Source organism: Curcuma longa, chromosome 11, assembly GCF_044706935.1.
Source record: "Curcuma longa cultivar G26 ecotype Majalengka, Jawa Barat chromosome 11, ITB_CL_G26_1.1, whole genome shotgun sequence".
In the NCBI taxonomy this organism is placed as follows: Eukaryota; Viridiplantae; Streptophyta; class Magnoliopsida; order Zingiberales; family Zingiberaceae; genus Curcuma; species Curcuma longa.
The window spans coordinates 9,879,512-9,902,290 of record NC_133871.1 but is presented as its reverse complement, the minus strand read 5'-3'; the positions used below and the strand labels follow the sequence as shown (position 1 = coordinate 9,902,290).

At 36.2% G+C, this 22,779-nt stretch overlaps 4 protein-coding genes across 6 annotated transcripts; 2 read left to right on the top strand and 2 right to left on the bottom strand.

Annotated features, from left to right (window-relative positions):
• Nucleotides 1–4,384: 4,384 nt before the first annotated feature.
• Nucleotides 4,385–7,107, bottom strand: LOC141839234 (histone H2A variant 1-like). Of its 3 annotated transcripts, XM_074726938.1 has the most exons (4): nucleotides 6,981–7,086; nucleotides 6,829–6,900; nucleotides 6,625–6,734; nucleotides 4,385–4,888 (listed from the first exon to the last, which is right to left on the bottom strand). In XM_074726938.1, exons 3-4 carry the CDS (start codon nucleotides 6,730–6,732, stop codon nucleotides 4,592–4,594), a joined length of 405 nt encoding a protein of 134 aa, XP_074583039.1. In that variant the 5' UTR covers nucleotides 6,733–6,734; nucleotides 6,829–6,900; nucleotides 6,981–7,086; the 3' UTR covers nucleotides 4,385–4,591. The 3 variants fall into 3 exon arrangements, with proteins under 3 accessions (XP_074583039.1, XP_074583037.1, XP_074583038.1); XM_074726936.1 differs by lacking the exon at nucleotides 6,829–6,900 and having other exon boundaries at nucleotides 6,981–7,107; XM_074726937.1 differs by lacking the exon at nucleotides 6,981–7,086 and having other exon boundaries at nucleotides 6,829–6,974.
• A 1,120-nt stretch (nucleotides 7,108–8,227) lies between these two features.
• Nucleotides 8,228–11,289, bottom strand: LOC141840303 (GDP-mannose 3,5-epimerase 1-like). Its single transcript, XM_074728243.1, has 7 exons — nucleotides 11,130–11,289; nucleotides 9,946–10,362; nucleotides 9,491–9,584; nucleotides 9,247–9,376; nucleotides 9,040–9,172; nucleotides 8,743–8,950; nucleotides 8,228–8,644 (listed from the first exon to the last, which is right to left on the bottom strand). The coding sequence occupies exons 2-7, from the start codon at nucleotides 10,359–10,361 to the stop codon at nucleotides 8,489–8,491; spliced, it is 1,137 nt and encodes a 378-aa protein (XP_074584344.1). The 5' UTR covers nucleotide 10,362; nucleotides 11,130–11,289; the 3' UTR covers nucleotides 8,228–8,488.
• A 3,881-nt stretch (nucleotides 11,290–15,170) lies between these two features.
• Nucleotides 15,171–20,370, top strand: LOC141840713 (cyclin-A2-1-like). The gene is made up of 11 exons (XM_074728775.1): nucleotides 15,171–15,461; nucleotides 15,699–16,149; nucleotides 16,437–16,543; nucleotides 16,727–16,819; nucleotides 17,624–17,757; nucleotides 19,390–19,465; nucleotides 19,538–19,614; nucleotides 19,724–19,757; nucleotides 19,856–20,011; nucleotides 20,098–20,232; nucleotides 20,314–20,370. Exons 1-11 carry the CDS (start codon nucleotides 15,171–15,173, stop codon nucleotides 20,368–20,370), a joined length of 1,611 nt encoding a protein of 536 aa, XP_074584876.1.
• A 726-nt stretch (nucleotides 20,371–21,096) lies between these two features.
• LOC141841109 (photosynthetic NDH subunit of subcomplex B 5, chloroplastic) lies at nucleotides 21,097–22,676 on the top strand. Its single transcript, XM_074729229.1, has 5 exons — nucleotides 21,097–21,391; nucleotides 21,500–21,563; nucleotides 21,761–21,823; nucleotides 21,948–22,006; nucleotides 22,340–22,676. Exons 1-5 carry the CDS (start codon nucleotides 21,131–21,133, stop codon nucleotides 22,574–22,576), a joined length of 684 nt encoding a protein of 227 aa, XP_074585330.1. The 5' UTR covers nucleotides 21,097–21,130; the 3' UTR covers nucleotides 22,577–22,676.
• Nucleotides 22,677–22,779: the final 103 nt, after the last annotated feature.

The window sequence follows — 22,779 nt, the reverse complement described above, 5'->3', positions numbered from 1 at the left end:
AGAGATTTGTTGGCGAAACATAGGCCGCTGCTCTTTTTTTTTTAAAAAAAAGTTTATTTTATGTTTTTGATATTTGAAAATCAGATAATCCAAAGATATCATGAATCAACGAAGGTTGCGAACCTAAGATAGCAATTTTGAGCTTGCAAAATCATAAATTTTGATAATAGAAGTCGAGATTTCTGCCTTCAAAATCCCTAATGGGCCCCGCTAAGTGGCGACTGCTTCACGCTGGCTCAGCATGCGAGAACACGAGGCAGATTGATAGATTCTGTCCTCGAACCCACTACACTAGCCGCGGTACAATAGCTACACTCTGCTCTTCCCGCTGGGGGCAGAGGAGTGAGTAGTCTTGTAGGGGCGCATCACAGAAAGAATCAACCTACTACGTCTTTCCCTTACTCGCTGGTCTCAACACCCATTAAAACATATAAATTAAAAATAGATTTTAAATATTTTAAAGTCAAATTTAAACTGCATTGTACATGGAATAAATGTTTAATCCAAAGCATATGAAAGCAAAAATAAAAAACAAAAAATCCTAAAGAAGTATTTTCTCAATCGATTATCGTCCCCTCGTCAGATATGGACGCAGCAAAATCCAAAAATGTGTTTCCAACGGGCATAATCACAACATCAATTAAGACTCACCGGATTCTGCACCATTCAGAAAGAAAGAAAGAGAAAGAAAGAATCAAATGCAAAAGAAGAGACATCTCCCAACTCTATCATAAACACAATGTACGGAGACCGATCTCCATAAAGAACCTTCCCTATGCAGGGGACAACTTTACATTAATGCTATTTACTCACGCGCAACCTTCACAGAGTGTTATCTAAGGAGGGGGGCCCTCGTACATCAAAATGCAATAACCTATAGACACCCCTCTCGAATCTCGATAAAGAACTACACTATGTAGGGGGCAGGGGCACCCCATACATTAATGTTCTTTACTCATGTACGACTTTCACAGAGTTCTAGGAGGAATTTGTATTCCCTCCTGTACTTTCACGTATATTGTATGTGTGCCAGAAGTTAAAAGTAGAAAAATAAAACACTATGGATATTGGGGATCATACGGTTCACACCTAAATGACTAAGCACCGAGACCTACAATGAAGCTCATAAAATTAGCTCAAGTTCAAAGGGCTTCCAATTCACCAAGTTTAATTCATTTCACATAAGTTGAATTGCTTCAAAATTGAGCAAACTCACTCAAGCAAGACCCAACCCTCTTGAGGCGATTTGCATCCACCTCGAGAGAAGTGAGTAGGACTCTAGATTCCTCTGGACCAAATTACATTCAACTCGACCAAGTTCAACTATCCCCCAGTTAACCTTGACCAATTCGACCCTTCTAAACTAATCTAACTATGAAAAAAAAAAGTCATATACCCACCACAAGAACTACTATCCTTCACCATATTGTTCTGTCTTTTATTATGCCCGACTCTAATGGCTGAGGAATGAGCATCTAAACACGAAACATCTTGTAGATCATAAAGTCGAAGCTAACTACACGCTTGAGTTCAAACAAATACCTTGTTGAGTGTACAAGTGTGTGTGTGGCACTGATTTCCTGGATTCCTTTGAGGATCCTCGGAATGACAAGCTACAAATTCCAAGGTTTCATCAGCATCCTGAGGTGTTGGAGAAGCATTAATGGTAGTAGCACCTATATAAACCAAAGCAACAAGGCTGTTTAGTGAATATGATTTATATAAAGCAAAACCATAGAATGTTGAAAAAACAGGAATATCTGCTTTGCTCCGCCTCTATGCTGAAAGGTTTCTTGTAAATATGACCACAATGAAATTAGGGTCAGCAAGAGGGTTTTAGTGTCGCTGACGGCAACACATGACAATGTAGCCAAGAGAGATTATACTAGTTAAGAAGAGGAAAAAATAGAAAGATCAGCAGAAACATGAAGATGACAACCTAAACCACTTAATCCGTCATTTCTTATACGGACAAGTTCGGTAAGAAGCCTACATAAATTAGTAGTAGAACAACAGACTTCATATCTCATAGTCTATGTTTTCGCCTATTATACCTAGACATTCACAATGTGTTGATAGGAAGCAAATGTGTTAAGTTGCATCAAGTTGAGTAACATAAGGAAAGAATGAAAAGTATTCGAGAATAGTATTTTTTTATATCTATAAGCTAATGTCATGTCCTCTGCAGTTCAATGAAGCTCAGTGAACTTACCTTTGAGGTAATATGAGAGGGTTTTCTGCTGGCTTTTGTCTGAAGCTAGTGTTCAACAGGATTCATTAGTTTCTAAGCTGAGCATTGTTATGCAGCTAGGACATGAATTTCTGAAAGAAACATCGGATTGCTGCGGCCATTAGGACGATGCTCTGAGTCAAAGATGACACAATTTAAATCCACAATGAAGAGCAGTACAGGACCACGTCGCATGTCTTGCTATTATGTGCTGCTGCCTCTGAAGTTTCGTAACTTTGATTCTTGCTAGGGTTGATGGTCCCAACAATTTACCCACCTCTTGCAGGTAACTTGTACATATAATAGGGCTAGTCATCATTGCCACCTTGCCTCAACAATGATTCATCTGCACTGTTGAAAATAGGAATTAGTAATCACCAACTTCACAACTAAGCATAAGTGTGCAGCTGCAGTAACAAATAAAACAATGAGTACCAATCATTAGGGTCAGCAGAGCAATATTATGAGTATCAATCATTTGGGTTAACATACCATTACTATGCAGCTAAGCACTTCAAAGGTTGTTCCAGATGATAACAGTTGATTGTGCATCTTCGTGAAACAAGGTCCAAGTATTGACCTTCAAGATAAGCATAAGGTTGAAATTGAAAATGGGAGAAGAAACAACTGCTGCATCGTCTTGAACTGAGGCAGACCTTCATTTGGAGTTTAGCTGAGTGCTGGTCCGAGAAACCTCCTAGTTCCAGGTGACCCTCTGACTCTGTGTCCATCAAGCACCCTGCTCAAAATTAATCATCAATTGTGGAATAACTCCATCTGCCCAACACCATACCCTCCTAATGAAGGGTTCAAAACAATATCCTTCATGCTGCAATGAATCAACAGTTCACCTATTTTAACTGCTAAGTGCTAGCTGATTAAAGTTACCCCATTTTATAAGCAACTGATAAAAGTCTTCATATCATTCACTATACAATAATAACAACCAAGCCTTATCCTACTAGGTGGGATCGACTAATGAGCATTTGACTGAAAGTCAACACTAGCCGACAACCTAACGCGCAATCCTCATCCTTTTTCATCTGGGTTTGAGACCAGCATTGGCGGGTTTTATATCATTCACTATAGTGTATAGTAAAGTGAACAAAATTTGTCTAGTATTGTTTGTTTCACAAAAAAATAAAGAAATTGCTAGGGTATTGTGTGGAAGAATGATAATGAAAGGGAGAGAGTTGAAGCCACTTTGCTAGAAAAATAGAAAAGTAGAAGTCAATTTCTTAATAAGAAGGCCTTCAAGTGAACAAACATACCTGGAGAGTCAAAATTCTAAAATATCAAGTCAATTTCAGAATAAAGAATATTTCCAAAAACTATGGAAGAAACATTAAAATAGCAGCACATGATCTGATATAATCAGTCAAGAAGTTACCTCAGGTATGCTTATAGATAATATAAAATCACCAGTTCAGTCAACATACATACCTGGCAAGTGCTGATTATTTTGCAGAAAAAGGGGAAAATTTTCATAACAACTTCTAGAGTTGACTAACCAATCAAAATGTATGATAGCTCTCCATGGCAATGAAGCACGAAAAGAAATAATTCAGCCTGATCATAATAAACATCCTGGTAGGTTATCCATAAGAAAACATGACAAACCAGGCTTACTTAACTGCACTACTGTAAAGGAGACTAAATGACCATCAATATGTTTTCAGAGTACTAGCCAAGTAATTCACAGCAAAGTCAAGTATTGTCACTGCATATAAGGGCACGGTGTGCTGGAAAACACCAGGAACACATAATCAGAGAGAATCAAGAGAGAAATATAAGTGAGGAAAAAAAAAGTAAACAAAAGTCACTGTGATGGGCTAAATGCTATGCTACCACTGATCAACAGAAAAAACAGGAGTTTGAAAATTAGTGTGACAAGTTGTAGGCCAGGTCGGACAGGATGGCATACAACTAGATGTACATTGACATAACTGAATGAGGAGGCATACATCTAGATGTAGAGTATAATACCATTGTCCCCACCTACCCTAGTCCCAACTCAGCACCCTTTTTGCCTAACTACATCTCCACTCTCTCTTTCATTTGGTATGAGCACAACCAGGACATGAAGCAATATTGAAAGGCAGAATTCAAAATACACCTAGCAGAAATTTCCAATGTTAAATTACATGGTGGATATCAAATCTAAAACTAAGTCTTTATATTGGTAAATCTGGAGAGCTAGTAGAAAGGCAAGCATCAGTTTGTTCAAATTGACGCCCACAGTTTCACATTCAGAATAATCACCCTGATAAGGTATACAGTTTCATAATCAGAACAACAAAATCACTGGTCTGATCAGGTTTACATAGCCATAAACTTTAAATCCATGAAAACTAAACATAATCATTCTTTAGTAGACTTGTTAATGAGAGACTTATGGATGTGAGGGATGACTCCACCACCAGCAATCGTGCCCTTAATAAGGGTATCAAGTTCCTCATCCCCTCGAATTGCTAGCTGAAGGTGGCGTGGAGTGATACGTTTCACCTTCAGATCCTTACTTGCATTCCCGGCAAGCTCCAATACTTCTGCTGTTAAGTACTCCAATATCGCCGCCGAGTACACAGCTGCAGTTGCTCCAACTCGGCCATTAGCTTGAATCCTTGTCTTCAGTTGACGATGAATTCGACCAACAGGGAACTATATGCATCATGTGTACAAGAAACAAGGGTAAGCAACACACACATAAAGAATTGGCTGATGGCCAATTGAATAAAACAAATAAGCTTAACATACTACAAACAGGCAGCTTTCCTATTTCCTTAAGTGCAGTTCTTTGGAGAAAGAACCACATATAGAAATTACAGTCCAAGCTAAATAGGATTGATTTTGTTTGAACAGGACTGATTGGGAGTGAACTGGGTAATCAGACCTGGATCAATTATGAATCCAGTTGTCCATATAGAAAGGAAACCAAAAGAGATCACAGATGATCATCTTTGTTAAAGCAGAAGAGAGCCCAACTCACTACAAATGTCAAGGTGCTAAGATGGGGGGCCTCTTAATATTTGAGAATGCTTAAGAAGCCTCACTTGGCAATGTTATGAACTAAAGGATGATCTTTATTCTCCTCACTCTTTCTCCTTTTAACATGCCCCTGTAGTCTCACCTTTGCTAGAGGTGAGGAGCTACTTGGATACCATGTTAAAGCTGAAGAGGGCACCAATCTCACTGAAATGCTAATGGAATTTAGGTGAAAGATCTCTTGATATTTATGCATGCTTATGACATCATGTGGCAACAAGGGACAGAGTTTATTCCTCTCCTTTTCTCTTCCTACTCCCTTTGACGATCTCCACAACCCAACCAAATATGCTTTTCAATAATTTGCATAAAAGACATCTTGGTTTCATAATAAATTATAGTTCCCAACCCAAACCTTGTAATATTCATGCTAGAAACGTGTACAATAGTCATATATTAACAAAAAAAAATGACCTGGATATTTCCATAAACTATCATAACCATACAAAATTCAACATGATCTAGAACCAAAATCCACAGGCAATCTGATAACTAAGATATAAGAAAAATTGACATGGGATCCATTTATACTCATTGGACATACAACAATGAACAACTAGAAACTATATCCCCAATCACTATATCTTGGATTCATTTTGAAGGAAAAAAGGTTACCAAGAATACATTTTAACCAAATCAAACAAAAAACAAAAGAAACTAGAGAAACCAAAATTTGGCCATTTATGATCTCCATATGGCAAACAAAATGGACAAAAAGACAAAGATGAAAAGGAACCTAAATTGCGGATGGTATTTGCACTTTTTTCTGCCAACAAGGAACTGTGATAACTGGTAAAATTATTCCAAAGATGTTCATGGTCTCAGGAAGACTGGTTTCATCAAAAATGACTCCTCTATGAGCATCAGCCATCTCCTTTGATGCACTGCGATCAGTTAATGGAATGTCCAATTTGTAACAAACTATTTTTTTTTCTTATGTGCCGACTCTGTAGCCGCAACAGTTTGATATAATTTTACTGATGCATGACATTTCATAAGATCTTCTACAATAACATCCACATCTATGCCTACCCTGACTTTTGCTTAAACATTTCTAATTCCAGATACAGAGCTAAAAAGGGTTCAGATATGAACTATAAATCATCACTTTACACCTAGCATGAGAAAAGGGTCAAACTACAACGACCATAGCCATAGGTACCTAACCAAGATGTCAAATCTCATGAGCATAACATAAGCTGCAGTACATACATTCTCGTGCCTCAGACGGCATCAAACACAGATAAAACTGGACAACAGCATATCAAACCCATATTTCAGAAAAGCTCCATGTGATTCTTCGAATAAGAAAAGAAAAGAAACGAGAGTGAAGTCGAGTCAACCAATATCACCTGCAAACCGGCTCGTGCAGATCGGGAGACAGGCTTCTTCTTGTCCTTGTCCTTGTTCGCCGCGGTCGTCTTCGTCGCAACGAGCCCTTTCCCTCCCTTTCCCGCCATCTCTGAGCACAAATGATCACTGATTAGAACGAAACAAGCTCCACCAAAGAGATTAGCAACCGTAAATCTACTTAGAGAATAAATAATAACAATAACTGGTTCAGTGAGGAACGAGAAACGTCGGGATCTGAGCAGAAGAAGCAGCTCAAAGCCGTCGGCGTAAAAGCCCTAACAAGGGAGATCGAAAGCGCCGATCGTTGGAGAAGTTCAAACGGAGAAAGGAGGAAGGGGAAGAGACTGAAGCATACCACTTGGTGTTCTCGCTTCCTGATCTCTGCGGGCGAGGCACGGTAAGGATTGAAGTCAAAATGAAGTCGGTCACGTTTTTTTTGGGATAAATCGGATGAAATTTCTGACGTTTTTTTTTTGGGAGTTGGGACAAAAATGGAAAATATCAAATATTTGATGGGACGAATGCTTCGACAAATAAAGAAAAAGGGATTAATATTTTTTTAAAATGATGATTTAAGCTCATCAGTTTCATAGTGGTCTGGAAAATTTTCTCAAACCTCATAAATAAAAATTAAAAAAAAACATTCACCGTAATGAATAAAGAAGATGAATACACACAGAGAGATGGAATAAACATCTTGATGATAAAAATGGAAATAATTTATTTGACGAATAAATGAAAATTGAAAATTTTGATGAAATCGTGCAAATCGATCCGTCTAAAATTTCAACCCAAAATGATTATTTAAACTTGCTTTTAAATAAATTAATAAAATTTTGATTTAAATAATTTAAATTATTGGATGAAGTAGACCAACCTACAAACCCAATCCAAAATTGGCGACTTTAATCAAGAGTCACTTCAATGGAGCCTTAAACTCAAACTTACCGGACAATGTAAGATAGTTTGCAAAATTTATTGGTTAGATTAAAATAAATAAATCGAAGATCAAGAAGAGTAAAATGGATTCTCCTATAGAAGAGTAAATAAAGTAGGTATTTATGATTCAGGTAAAGATTAAAAGAAAAAGGTGAAATTATCTCTTTCATAAATAAAATAGTGCAGTTGTCGTGATGTAAGCATGCGAGATCCCACAACTCACAGGAGCGATAACACCATCCCTTATCTTGACAGTGACAGTTAAAAATTACACGGCCACAACAAGCACTTAAATGGATAAATGAATTCATGGAGCTTTAAATTTAAATGGAAGAAAAATGAGTTCATTGTTGTATCATTATCATATTTTGAAAGCTCACCTGTCAATTGGGGTGGTCCAGCTCTTTTGCCCATTCGGAGGATAAGTCGCAGCAGCAAGCCATAAGATACAGTTTGGTCCACGGTCTGAAAGGACTTGGCATCTAGGAAACTGTCTTCAATTTGAATGATGACTTGATGAGCTTATAAGTCAGCAACTGTGCTGAAACAATTAAAAGGGCTATCAGATTAAAAGGAAGATAATGTAAAATGATATTTTTTGAACTTACGAAATTCAAGCATCCAGCTAGAATTGATTTAGAACAAACTTGTATCAAACAAGAGTTACAACAATAGAATTGAGTTCATTGATCATGACATTTTGTGTATTTTACCAAGCACACAGATTCAATATATTGATGATATCAACCTATAGATAAAGGTTTCATCATAAAAAATACAATACAACAATAACTTTAATGTAATATGAGTAGTGCAAATCCAAATTTGCTACTTTTGACTCTGTTTTTGATATATTGGCTCCCAGACCAAGTGGCTAGCATCATAGTCCGAAAGCTACTGGTGACAAGTAGAGGTTGTGGATTTTCATTCTTTCCCATCAGCTGCACGAAGAGAACCAAGCTGCACGGGTGCTTGTGTTCCCACAACCTTTGATGATCCATAAACAGACACGTCGAGACCCTGAGTTTTCTCCTTTACGATCTGGTCCTTTATCCAAAAGTATGTAATCCTCAGGCCATCCTGTTGAAATGAAAGAAATTGTTATGCCATTAGTTAGCAATCCAACATCATAAAAGCTCGAGTAGCAGGATTCAAATACTTAATGGCGCGTCATGTACCTTAAGTTTCATGGTTGGAGCCCACCCAAGTTTCTCTTTGATCAGGTTGTTGTCGGAGTTGCGACCACGGACACCCTCAGGACCAGGAATGTGGTGGATCGGAAGGTTCTTGTTTTCAAAGCTGAGCACTATTTCAGCCATCTCATTCATGCTTACCATTTCATCACTGCCGATGTTCAATGGTTCTCGGAAGTCTGATTTTGTCAATCTTAACCAACAAAAAGAGGAGGAATGAGTTAGAACTTCAAAGCTTTGGAGTTATTAGTGTAAAGAGATGCCATTTGACATGGTAATTACCTCAAAACACCTTCAACACATTCATCAATAAAAGTGAAGGATCGAGTTTGCAGACCATCACCCCACATCTCAAACTTATCAGTGGAAGTTAATGCCTTTCGGCAAAAAGCAGCAGGGGCTTTCTCCCTCCCACCTGTGTACAGATTCATTTACATTTACAATGATAATTCTAAGAGATTTAGTTGGAGATATCAGCACACAGCCTACCTTTCCAGGTTCCAAAGGGGCCATAAATGTTATGAAACCGCCCAATCCGACACTCAATGCCAAAGTCCTTATTGTAGTGCTTGCACAACTCTTCCGTGGCGAGTTTTTCCAAACCATAGGCATCTTGAGGCTATAGTGATGAAAATTTAATATTAGAAAGTGAGAACCACATTCTTAGTTAACTGCGTAATACAACTAGAAAAAAAGATAGAAGTCAAGCGTTAATGTGTTTTAAGTAGCAAACCTCAGCAGGCCAAGCATCAGATTCCTTCAAGCTCACATTAGTTTCCAGTTGCTTGAACTCTGGGTAGATGCAAGCACTTGAGGCATAAAAGAACCTGCATTCGTATTCAAGTACTGTTGATCTTGGCTTGCTAATTTTTCTTTGTCAAATATTCTCCAGTGAAAAGCAAAATTATGCTAATGGCTGTATCTTATGCTGAAGAAAATTGGCAATTCTATATATGTTGCATAGCAGAGATTTGTTGTTGTGCCTAATCATAAAGTATTAGCCTTTAATCCTTTATAAGCATAAAATGTCTGAACGACATTAAATTTCAGTTTACTATGCAGTTCATAGTCTTGTCTGATAGCATAACTAAAATAAAAAGAGAGAAATCTGGAGCCCATATATTTAAATGTTATAGATATAATCTTCAAGATTCAAATAGGCGACTAGAGATAAAGCGATAAGAGTACCTTTTCACACCATTAATCCTTGCAGCTTCAAGCATGTTGAAACTGATCATAGTGTTATTGTACATAATGACTGAGTGGTTGGACTGAATGAAACCCATTCCTCCCATATCAGCAGCAAGATTGAATACGTGATCAGCACCACTTGTGACCTTCAAGCAATTGTCCATGACCCTCAGGTCAACAAGATGGAACTCATGACAGAACATATCCTCAGTCATGTGTTCATTCTTCTTCCAATCAGAAGCAATGATGTAGTGACCTTCGCTCTTCAAACGCCTAGCAATGTGTGATGCGATAAATCCTCCTGCTCCTGTGATAGAAATCCGCAACTTCTCCGAAGGCCAATATGGCTCCCTTTCCAAGTTTGCATAAGTGTACTCTCCGTATTCCGTCACATCATTTTCAGTGCTACCCATTCTGAAATATGTTTGTAACTTTTTAGAAAAATTATAGATTCATTTCATGAAAACTGAAGCGCTTTTAAACAACTACAGATATTTGACGCCATACTAGGGGAGGGGGTGAACAGGAAAACCCAACTTTGTTCGAAATGTAAGATTGGAGAGCATGGTGGTCAACAGTATAGCAGGTTAACAAACAGGCCAGATTCGCACAAAAAGATGATTCAGTTCAACCAAACCTAGAAAAGTAAAGAAAATCCAATAACCTTTCCTAAGGAAGCAGAGAAACAATCCAAAACGCCCAGTCGAACAAACTAAACCACGCCCATCCCCTGGACAAAAAGGCTTTGGAACGGACTACAGATCAAAAGCGAAGTCAATCGAAAGCGGGATCTGAATACAACAACAGCAACAACAAGCGGTGTTCATGTGCGATCCGAATACAGCAGGGAGTGCGTGTATGCTTGTCGATTTGCATGTTGATAGAGATTGTACACTGACAAACCAACCATAATTTATATGAAAATATCAGAAATCTAACAGCACATCGAACAACGAGCGACACACGAGAAAAATATGAAGGAACACAATCATTAAGATGCACCAAATGCCCAAGGTCATGAAACCCAGAGATATTAACGATTTAACGACAAAGAAGACGATGAGACAATGACAAGCTAAAAACAAAACCCAACAAACCAAAATCATCGCGCTTTCGCTTTGATCCGAGAAGAGTGCAGAGCATCAACGAACTCGAATCGGGTGAAGAGCGAAGAGATTTACCTCGGCGAGGAGGGAAGAAGACCGATGACGACGAGCGGGGGTGAGAAGAAGATGAGATCTCGGTGGCCAGTCGAGGTCCACGCCGCCTGTTATATAGAGGAGGAGAGGGGAGAAGCTTGGGAGTCCCCCCTTCGTCTTCGAAATGGGATCGGATTTTGGAATTCGCAATTTGGAAATTGATAATAATATTGAAATAATAATAATAATAATTAATCCCATCATTTGGTCTCCAGCTCTCCAAATTGGCAATCCAAAATTGACCACGAGAAGGAGAAGAGATAAATTGTCGGGCACACAAAGTGACCTGCCGGGGTCCATGAGCTTGGACCAAGGGCGAGGGGGTGGTTCCTTCGTTCACGGTATTTTTAAAAAGATTATTCGACGTCGGTGGAACGTGGGAACTTCGTATCCAGCGGCCACACCGCTGCCACTTGCACCACGATGCTCCTTCGCCAGATCATTCAGTTGACTTTGATTTATCCGATTCCTTGAAGCCAAAGATCCCAAAATATATTAAAATAAAATGGACAAAAAAAAAAAAATCAAAACCAACGTCCTAAATCATGTAAATTGGCATTTAAAATAAAACAACTCTATCATATATTATATCCTGAAAATATTAGCAGATATAATTACCTATTATAATATATAATATATAGAAATTACTTATAGCTATTATAATATATAATATATAATAAATACTATTGTAGTACATAGTAACTAAATAGTTAGATGCTGTATAAAAATTGTTTTTTAATTATTACCACGTATAATACTTAATACAATATTATTATAATGTCTTAGCAGTTACTTAGTTTGATTCTACATGGTATAGTAACTACTTAATTACTATAATTATTTTTAAGTAATTTTAATTAATTAAAAATAATTTAATAATGTGTAAATAATTTTGACTAAGTTGATAAAAAATATTGACTATTCAAAGTTTATGATTTAAAATTTTTGATTTTAGGATTTAATAATAATTAGTGATTTTGATTAAATTAAAATTATTTTAATGAAATTTAAATAATTTTGATTAAGTTGTAAAAAGTATTTTGATATAATAATAATTTATGTATAATAATTTTGATTGTAATAAAATAGTTAATTTTTCATATTATAGCATCTTCTAAATACATTCTACGTGTTGTAACAATTATTAATAACTGCTACAATTATATCTAAATCTTAAATTTTAAAATTGTAATCTTTAAATTTTAAAATATTATTATATCAATATATTTTTTATCAATTTAATCAAAATTATTTAAACTCTATAAAAAACAATTTAAATAATTATAGTAGCTAGTTAATATATTCTATCCATTATAACAACTATAGCATAGTTTAAAAACGTTATAGTAATTAGTTATAATTATTATAATAATATTAAAAATAATAAATAATATTGTAGCGTTTTAATAATGTTTGATTAGATATTTTGGTAATAAAATATTTGATGGGACATGATTGTGATTTTTTTTAATGAACGTCATTTTGACTTTTTTTTGCCTAAATAAAATTTGGCACCTACTAATGCTAAATCACACTTATAAAACTATTAATGAATTATTAATAACAATTTGTCACGTTTTCTTCTTACCAATGCAAATTGTTTCTTATTAAATAATTGATCAAATTGAATTAATTCAGAAATTCAATTTGATATATTCAAAAAATTATTTTTAATAAAATATCAATTATTTAAATTAAATATATTCGGTTTCAATTATAAATTTTAAAAAACAATTAAATTTGGTATCAAATAATAAAAAATAAAATTTTAAAACTTTTTATTAATTTAATTTTTATTAATATTTTTATATTAATTTAAAATTAATAAATTCAGTTATCGATTCAATTAATTAATTTTTTATCAATTTTATTTGTTCAAATTTAATAGTAAAAATTAATTCGAGTGGTCAAAAAAGAAATACGATTAATTTAATTTTAATAAATTCAATTCCATTTTAACCAAATACTCACCTTAAGAAGTCATCATGCATGATAAAAGAAGGTGACCTTGTAGCTAAACGCATTAATTTGAATGCAAATGAAAATGTTAATAAATAAGAGGAAGAAGTCACAAACTTTATAGTTTAGTGGCTAATATAGGAGTGAGTAGAACACCTATTAAATTGAATTAATTAATGAAATCGATTAAATTTAAAATTTGATTCGGTTTATTTGAAAATTTATTTATCTTATTAAAAATTTTAAATTAGTTTGATTTATTTAATTCGATCTCGATTTAAATTCAAAATTTGATAAATCGAACGAAATCAATCAACTACTATATCGTAAGTAGTCAATATCGATGTTGATTATTACGGGACAGATTTATTGAAATTGATAAGGGTTAGAATTTTGATGAAGCCAAGACAATACTCTCGATTTATCTCCTCACAAATAGTAGTGAGATCGACCATATGAAATTACTGGGGTGGCAGATTCTATTTTTTTATTGAAATAGTTAGTATCAATGTCGTTGAATCGGTATTTATTTGTTTTTAGATTTTGATTTTAATTAGATTGTCCATACAACATTGACTGCCAATTAATCGATTCACATGTAATGGACTCTTAAAAAATTGATTAACTTAATAATTGGTTAAATTAATTAATTTTTTATTGATTTAATTTGTTTGATTTTTATGACAAAATTAGATTGATTTAGATTAACCAAAAAATTTAATTTATTTAATTGGTTCGGACTATTTGATTATTAATCCTATTGGTCATGCTTAAATGAGCTGATTGTTTTGTTTAGCTAGAGTGTAACTTAATAGAAGATAGAAAATAGAGAAGGGATAACAAAAATCTTTTAAAAAAAATCGATTTACGTAGGCATAAAACTCTTAGGTAATTCAAAGTTAGTTGAAAAATAAATAAAATGATTAAGGTCTCAAATAAAATGATTAAATATAATTATATATTTAAATAAAACTTAAATAGACAGTAATTTCTATCTTCACATTATTGGTCACATTATTAGTCCGTCCGTTGAATCGATATCGCGGACGGCAAGGATCTGACCTCTTTTAACGGGTTAGCGGATGGAAGACGGGATCCGATCATATTCAGGGGTTTTGAAATGGGTCTCGAGCGGCAAAACCAGCGTTGCGTCGATGTTGACTTTTCTGCCCTTTTTGGGCGATGCTCTCACTCCCTTTTCCGCACTCCTCGTCGCGTTCAAATCGTCAGAAGGCAGCGGATCGTCGTCGCCGTCTCGTGGCTGCGCCTCCACTGGGTTCCGTCGAATACTCTACCGATCCTGACTCTTTTCCTCTACGTTGGAGCGTCTGGGGTAGGCGACGGCCGCGCCGGCGACTGCTGGGGGCTTAGGTAGGGTTCCCACTTCGCCTTCCCATATTTGCTGCATTTAGTGATGCCCTAATCACGGAGATAGACTCTTTCATGGGTGCTTGGTGTGCTCCATTTCCGGATCTAGGGTTCTTGAGTCGACTATTTTTATTGTCGAATGAATCTTGCATGATGTGTCTTTGTTTGCTTCGATACATTTGCCAATGAGCTGTTCGATCTTGTTTTATAATTTTTCTTTTTCTCTACGAAACATTTTGCTTCCTGGATTTGATGTGAGCTTATCAGATTCCATGGCCGTTTACGTGCAAGAAGTCGTTTTTACTGTTTTAACACCTAAATGCATGACCCAGAACATGTAAGTCGTCTAAGTCCTAGCAGTTACATTGTTCTCCTAGCTATTTTCTCCCCCTTATCAGATGCATCTGAAGCATTCAGTCGACGATTGAAATGATTTTTCATGAAAGCAGAACTATTTGACATGCATGTTCTCTTTATTGTTTCCTTTGGTTGGTTTTTAATTAATTAAGGGAGTCGATGAAATAAAAACACGACCTTGCTACCATGCAACATAATTCTGAGCCAGGTGGTTTTACTTGGAAAATTACGGACGCTAATACTTGGATGTATATACACTGATGATGGTAATCTTCATACTATCCTCTAAAAGAGATTGTGTTAGAACTTTTATAATTGAGAATATTACCCTTTCCAGTAATGAAGAAGGAAAATTGTTCAAATTCTGCTGTTGATGCTCATTGTGGAAGAATTACGAGGGCACGTGCTGCTGCTTTCCGTGCAACCGGTGGATTACCTCCTTTGCCATCATCTGTTGCAAATCCAGAGAGGAAGCAGTCATGCTCAAAGAGAAGGGCTCATGATGAAAACAATTATATTGCTCCATGTCCGGTAGGTTCACAATGCAAAAAGCGTGCGGTTTTGAAGGATGTCAGTAACACCTCTTCTCAGAATGCACCTAAAACATGGATACCAACGGGCAAAGTCCAGGTTTAGTAATGATTCATCTTTGGCTACGTTCCTTAAATAATTATTTCTTCTCTATGCGCTAGATTAGGCTTCTGAAATTTAGAATGGAAAACCATGCGCGTTAAATTAGTAATTGGCACTCTTTCAGTTTCCTTTAACTACATTAAAAATGTTGACTCTGTTGAGTTACTTTTCCTTATTTTCTTAGATGTCAGGTTTTTGATAATGAGTTTTCATTTTACTGTTTTCAAATTCCAGACTTTTGCTGTTCAAAGGCAAAGATCAGGTCGTCCAAAAACTAAAAAGTGTGCTGATTCCAAGGCTTCAAATTCTTCCATAGTTGAAAATGTATCAATCAATGATAATGTTGAAAACATGTCAAATGTAGAAGCGCAGAGGCTGGAAAGGCTGGTATCTAAAGAATCTTCTTCATTGGAAAAAGTGGTAGACTCGGTATCACACAAGGATATACCAACAGTAGTTAATGAGTTTTCTAATAACAATGAAAAAAATAAGACGATTGAAGAAGCATATAAGATGAAGATTTTTGAGTCAAAAGATTATTCACCTTTGGAAAAAGGGGAAGATTACCTTGCAGTGTTCAAAGACCTCGATACCACTAGGGAAAGAGAGAGCACATGTACAACAAGTTTGGCTGAAGGACACCACTCTGATGGCAACCTTGAATTCACAAATCAGACAAAGGAAGGTTAACCCTTACTCCTGGCCACTTTTCCTGTTTAATGATAAATTTGATGTCTGATTAAACAATATGCTATCTTTGAATTGCTCTATCAGCAATAAGATATGATAGTGATGTCAAAAGTAATCACATTACTATGTTGCATTTTGTTTGTTATTTGAATCATATACTAACTAAAGTTTTAGACCATGTGTCTCCATACCAGCCAGTTGATGTCTTCTTTTATTGGATGACTAAGTTGATTTATCAAGAATTGTTTTTGTCAATAATGTAGAAATTTTGGTTCAATTTAGGGAAATTTAGCGCATTGGATTTCATAGACATTGATATAGACCCTCGAAATCCTCAGATGTGCTGCACTTATGCTTCAGAGATATATACAAACCAATGTGTCACAGAGGTATTTTTTAATGAGCTTCTTGTTCTAATGTCTGTGTTCTTTTGAGTGCTGTTCTTTTATTGAAAATATAGGCTTTGTGCAATCATTTCTACAAATGTTTATTTTTATCTCTTCAGTTCCTGTACCTTCATGGCCCTGTAGAATTTTTGATGGTCCTAACATGCCAAGTTTATTCTTTATCAGCTTGTTCGGAGACCAGTTGCTAATTACATGGAAACATTGCAGAGAGATGTCACTCAGAGTATGCGGGCAATTCTAATAGATTGGCTTGTAGAGGTTTGTTAGTTCTTAACCTTTTTACCATGTTTATACTTATCACTATCAATTTATCATTTGTTTTAAATAAACCAGTGAACTTTTACTTTTATTAGTTATTTTTTTTCAGTTTATTAGAAGGAAATAAATATGTCTGGTAACTTATAACATATCAGAGTTGTAGTTTTTTTCTAGATAGTAAATTCATCAGTAATTTTAAACAAATGCAGAAATGAAGTGCTGATCTTTTAATAAAATTATTTTGAGTGATATTTTAGCTTTCTAAATTTAACATGCAATTATTTCAATCTGCTCGGTCTATTCTTCTTTCTCCTTTTTTCACTTTTCTTCTTGCTAGAGGCATTCTCATTGTGTTGTTTGTCATAGATAAATGGTTGCTTTACCTGTCTGGTGTCTGCATTGTCTACCTAAATGACTTGATTTTGTTGTATGGCATTTGAAGGAGTTGCAACACAGTACACATTACAGTTGCCTTTTTTTGTTCATGCAGTGCATCTTATCAACCTTTTATCCTCTGACATTTCTTATGAAAACTACCATTCTCAGCATCAGAGACTGATTATGCTCACAAAGCTAGATTCATCATATGCATTAAATCAGGAAGTTTATTTTTTTATGATCAATTGTAAGATCTATGTTAAACTTTGGTTCTATGTGATCTGATCTGTGTCATTATCTTCTATATAAAACCAACATTATTTTCCTATATTTCTCTAAGATAACTGGTACTGTGCAACTGTCTAAGCGCTTCTTTTTGAATAAGTACATTGTTGTAGCCTTGAAGTTTCTGCACATTGTCTTCAGGTTTCTGAGGAATACAAGCTTGTCCCAGATACACTTTACCTCACTGTACATATAATTGATGAATTTCTCTCACATAACTATATTGAAAGACAAAGGCTGCAGCTCCTAGGCATCACTTGCATGCTAGTTGCCTCGTAAGTTTACTTTTGAATTCTCATGTTACCTTCTTGTGTCCTCGAAGGTATTGCCTACAACACTTATTCCATTAGATTACATTCAATTTTATTATCACTGCACAAAATCTCAGTTATTCTTACTAGATTTTTTTCTTGATTGTGTTACATTTTGTATTGGATCAATTTGCTTTTGGGGCTCTTTCTCGACATGTTTGGTTTGTAGAACTTGTGGTTCTTTTCCTCGTGAATTTCATGGACAAGTTATTCCTATGTTTGGTTTCAAAAAATGGATTTGAAATATTTCTAATGGAATTGCCTTCCCCTAATCCTTCTTAGCTATTCTTTTCACCATTCCAAGAAATATTTATTCGTAATCAATCCATTTTCTAAGAGATACACATTTTGAGAATGACAAATTGAGAGGGCCGAGTGAGACAAGTCAGTTGGGAGGGCTGGATGGGCTAAGTGAGTTGGATAGTTTATGGGGTGAGGAATGAGATGGGTTGATTAGATATACCAAGTGAGTGGTATGGGTTTTGTAGACCCAATAGGTTAGGTAAATTGAGTGGTTGAATGAGTGGGGTAGGCAAGCCAAGAGGGCCAAGTATATCTTTTGGTTGAACGAATTAGGAAGGTAGGGACTATCAAGTAGGCTAGTTAAATGGATTATGTGGTGTTAGGTCCACTGAGCAGATTGAGCAAAGGTGGACAAGCTGATAAGGTGAGACAAGTGGACTAAGTGGATCAAATGAATTGGAGAAATATTGTTTTTTGTAATATTTTAGTATTCTAGAGATCATTTTTTAAAATCTATTATTAACAATATTCCTACAAACTAAATGTAGGAATGAGAATGAACAGTCTATTTCATTCTATGGACTAAACTTAGAACTGCATATCCTATTCTATTGCAACTCTCCCTAATAGTGTTTCCTAATATGCAGATAAAGTACAGGGGAGAAGAGAAAGTGCAGGAGAGAAGAGTGAGAGTAAGGAAGAAGTTAATAGGAAGAGGATAGGTTAAACAATCTCTTTGTTTATGTTTCCTTAAAGGGATAGAAACCTTGGTTTCTTTCCTTCCCTCCATTTCCTTGTCAGAGAGATAGGAGAGATAGGGGAGGTAAAATTTGAGTGGGCTTTCTGTTCACTAAAATCTCTCTCTCTAGTCAATGATTTTTTAGTTTGTGAACTTGATTTATTAAAAACAAAAAAAGTAAGAAAATACTTTTGAAACTTTTCCTTAGATATTTAGTGACATCATGCTTAATAAGTGCCAATTGTGCGGAGCAATTTTGGTCAAAATTGAGAAATATGTTCCTTGAGGACCATATATTCATTTATTTGAAATGTGTTTGGCTGCATTGAGCAGACAAATGTAGACAAGTAAGCAAGATCATGTTAGCAAGACACTCAATTCCTTTATGCCTCCCATCCGTTTCAGAATTGCCATAGCAATTGATTTGGCATCAATATGTGAGGGTCAATGCTGAATTGTTTAAAGGCATAGTCACAACTCTCTCTAGTTTATTTTTATTATTACTTTTATTAGCTTGTTGTAGCAATGCACCCATGTATACTATGGTTGAACCGTCAGAAGACAGATTATGCATGCTTAACCAATGAATCCCTAATAACTTGTCCCGTACACAGAAAATATGAAGAAATATGTGCTCCACGTCTGGAAGAATTCTGTTTTATAACTGATAACGCCTACACCAAGGAGGAGGTACTTTATTTCCTTAAAATATCTATATCTGTCCTTCGATTCAGCAAGCGGCTAAACAATTTGTACCGACAGGTTTTGGAAATGGAGAGTCAAGTGCTCAGCTATTTGGGTTTTAAGCTCTCATTACCTACGACCAAAACCTTCCTCAGGTATTAACAAATTTTCATATGAATAACACCCTTCGGTTTGATTCAATTCGACACCTACCTAATGGGATGGTTGTGCTGGCTGATTTAATCTGGCAACAATCATTTGCAGAAGATTTTTGCGTGCCGCGAATGCGTCGTCTGAGGTATTCCATGTTCAACAATCTTATTACTCGTAACACATGCTTGTTATGTTATTTTTTCTATAATGACTCTTCATCATCTGCATTTTTCTGGAATCCAGAACCCAACGTTGACCTTTGGGCACCTTGCCAATTATTTGGCAGAGTTGACCTTAGTAGAGTATAGCTTCTTAAATTTTCTCCCTTCCGTCATAGCCGCATCCGCTGTGTTTCTGGCGAGATGGACACTGCAATCCCATCAGACAAACCATCCATGGGTAGGCATCAACAATCACCTCTGCTCATTCCCAATCACCCAAGCGTATCATTCAACTCGATCAACCTGTTTTGATTTCAAATACAGAATTCCACTCTCGAACATTACACCCGCTACAAGGCCATCGATCTGAAAGAGGCAGTGCTGGCGCTGCGAGAGTTACAGATGAACAACAAGAGCTCTCCACTCAACGCCATACGTGAAAAGTACAGCCAGCCAAAGGTTAAAAAAAAATTCTCCAAACAATACAGTGATTCTTCTACTGCCAATTACTCATTCAATTTCTAGCATTTTGTTTCGCAGTTTGAGAGCGTAGCCACCCTGACATCACGATTGATCCAAGGATCGCTCTTCTCGTAACAAACAATGCTGTGTTCATCTCCAACATAACCGATTGGTCTTACTAAAGGGCAATTAAACTGCTAACAGCGCATGCTTTGGCCCTTTAAATATGGCTACTGATACGGTAGCTTCTTTTGTTTGTACCCTTCCCTTGTAGAGAACTTGGTTCCTGTGTTGTGTCTTCATAGAGTTGGCGTCTGTAACAAATAACGATAACTATTCATGATAATGTTACTTCTCTGTAGCTTGTGTTATATACACCTCAATCTACTATTCCATATTCTGTCACATTGCTACGTGAGATGTAAATAAGGTCTTTCTTTCATATTTCCTTTTTGTTGTTTTTTGCGTCAATAAAAGTATAAAATAATTATTTTTTTAAATTTCTCCACCGTTTTAGAATTAAGAAGAAAGATATGAGGAGTAAAATGACGTCGTTTGAAATTCTAGGGTGTTTTCAGTTGTTTACAAATTATGAGGGGGCGTTTTGTGTTATTTTCTGGAGTTAATAAAGATTTTCATTTAGTATCTCATTGGATAAGGTAACAGATGGCTTTCCTTCCATTCCCTTCGTCCAAAGCATGTGATTTATTTTAATTTTATTTTGACAAAAAAAATTGATGCCTCGTATTTATCTAACCGTCAGATTCGAATCTGACGGTCATCACATCGTGAGTCTACACAAGTGGATCACGCTTAATTTAAGCAGCAGAAACAGAGGGAGAGATAGAGGAGAGAAGAGAGAGAGAGAGAGAGAGAGAGAGAGAGGCAACGAGATATGGTGGTCGCGGCAGTCTGTTCTCCGTCCATCGCCGTCGCCGGCTTACCGCCCCTGGCAACGTCATCATCCTCCGCTAGGATCTCCACACCGACCGCTGTTGGCGTTCCACACATGGAATCCCTGAAAACCGTTGGATTTCTCCGCGCCGGGATCGGGCGTGGCCGTAGCTCCACCCGGCGCAGGGCCGGACTGACGGAAATCGAGCCCGACCTCGTAGAGGATCCGCACGATCGGTGGAGAACCAACGGCGTCAGCGCCGTGAGTAGCTTCTTCCTCGTACTTGGCCTTCAATTTCTTTCTTCCCATCGATCTACTTTATTGCATATACAAAGGAGCCAAACTCGGCGATGAAATTGACGATTGCAGGAGGATTTCAAATACGGGGAGTACGATGGACATCACACGTATTTTGAAGGCGAAGTGGAAAAAGGTATCAAATCCGATCGTAGTTTAATGCAGTGATTTTCCTTTTACTTTGCCTTTCTTTGATAGAAATAAGCAGAAACGAAATCGAATGGAATGATCCATTTTGTTTGACAAATGAAATAATTCATTCTAAAAACTCCATTGATTCATATTCCAATCAGCAACTCATTGTTTTGAGTCATTTGCTGTTATTCTGTGTAGTTAGTTTCTGGGAGGCTGTGGTGGCTGAGTATGAAGCTGCAGAGCCACCTTGTGGCTTTCAAGGTGAGACAATAAAGACTGTGTGTTTGGTTGTTTCTGTCCAGTTCTGTGTGTTCCTAATTTATCTCATGGAAGTTAAGAATCAAGATCACTATCAGTAAATTTTAGACATTTCAATCTCTCGCAGGGCTTATTTCTTGGTTGTTTCTCCCTGCTGTCGTAGCTGGTTTGGCTTACAAAGTACCAGTTAAGTACTTCAATTTTGCTTACTCTGTAATGCCAGTGATCCCTTTCTCAAGGAAATAGCTATCATAATCATACTTCTAAGTTGAAGGATGGAATTGGAATTGAACTTCAATATTTTTTCTCCTTTTCAATTATGTAAGAAAAAAAATATTATACATGTATATATAATCTTCCACAGTGTTATGTATGCGATATACTTACATATGTATACATATGAAGTATGTGAGGGTATATTTAAATATTAGATTAGTCAAAATCCAGTAAGATAAAAGAACAGCTCTCTTAGCAATTTTCTAATGTTATGAGATGTATTGTTTTGTTTGTTTTCGGCAGGACGATTACCTGTACATTGGAGCTGCAGTGTTCGTGGTGGTGTTCTGTGTAATTGAGATGACCAAGCCTGATAAGCCCCACAATTTTGAGCCTCAGATCTACAACATGAACAGAGAAGCTCGCGACAAGTTGATCGAGGAGTACAATTCCATGGACATTTGGGACTTCAACGAGAAGTACGGCGAACTCTGGGACTTCACTGTCAAGCCAAGAGATGACATAATAGTGAAGCGGTGATGACATTTTTACAAGTGAAAAGACCATTATATCAAAGTTGGATGTAAATCATTGTAGTTATTTTGATTTTCTGCTAATTCTCAATGATATTAATTATTACACCAAACGTGTGTTTAGTGTCTATGAATCCTTATCTTGTTTCTGCTACATAAAGATATTCTTTTTTTTTTTTTAAAAAAAAATTCAACTACCACAAAACCAGG

Bases quoted from the DNA above. Each gene is read 5' to 3' on its own strand.
- LOC141839234 (XM_074726936.1), bottom strand. From the start codon at position 6,732: ATGGCGGGAAAGGGAGGGAAAGGGCTCGTTGCGACGAAGACGACCGCG. The intron at 4,889-6,624 runs GTGATATTGGTT...TGATGCATATAG, and splicing joins CTGCACGAGCCGGTTTGCAG to TTCCCTGTTGGTCGAATTCA.
- LOC141840303 (XM_074728243.1), bottom strand. From the start codon at position 10,361: ATGGGTAGCACTGAAAATGATGTGACGGAATACGGAGAGTACACTTAT. The intron at 9,173-9,246 runs GTAGGCTGTGTG...ATCTGTACACAG, and splicing joins CCCCTTTGGAACCTGGAAAG to GTGGGAGGGAGAAAGCCCCT. The intron at 8,951-9,039 runs GTAATTACCATG...TTGTTGGTTAAG, and splicing joins TGTGTTGAAGGTGTTTTGAG to ATTGACAAAATCAGACTTCC.
- LOC141840713 (XM_074728775.1), top strand. From the start codon at position 15,171: ATGAAGAAGGAAAATTGTTCAAATTCTGCTGTTGATGCTCATTGTGGA. The intron at 15,462-15,698 runs GTTTAGTAATGA...TTCAAATTCCAG, and splicing joins TACCAACGGGCAAAGTCCAG to ACTTTTGCTGTTCAAAGGCA. The intron at 16,544-16,726 runs GTATTTTTTAAT...ATTCTTTATCAG, and splicing joins CAAACCAATGTGTCACAGAG to CTTGTTCGGAGACCAGTTGC.
- LOC141841109 (XM_074729229.1), top strand. From the start codon at position 21,131: ATGGTGGTCGCGGCAGTCTGTTCTCCGTCCATCGCCGTCGCCGGCTTA. The intron at 21,392-21,499 runs GTGAGTAGCTTC...TGACGATTGCAG, and splicing joins GAACCAACGGCGTCAGCGCC to GAGGATTTCAAATACGGGGA. The intron at 22,007-22,339 runs GTTAAGTACTTC...TGTTTTCGGCAG, and splicing joins GTTTGGCTTACAAAGTACCA to GACGATTACCTGTACATTGG.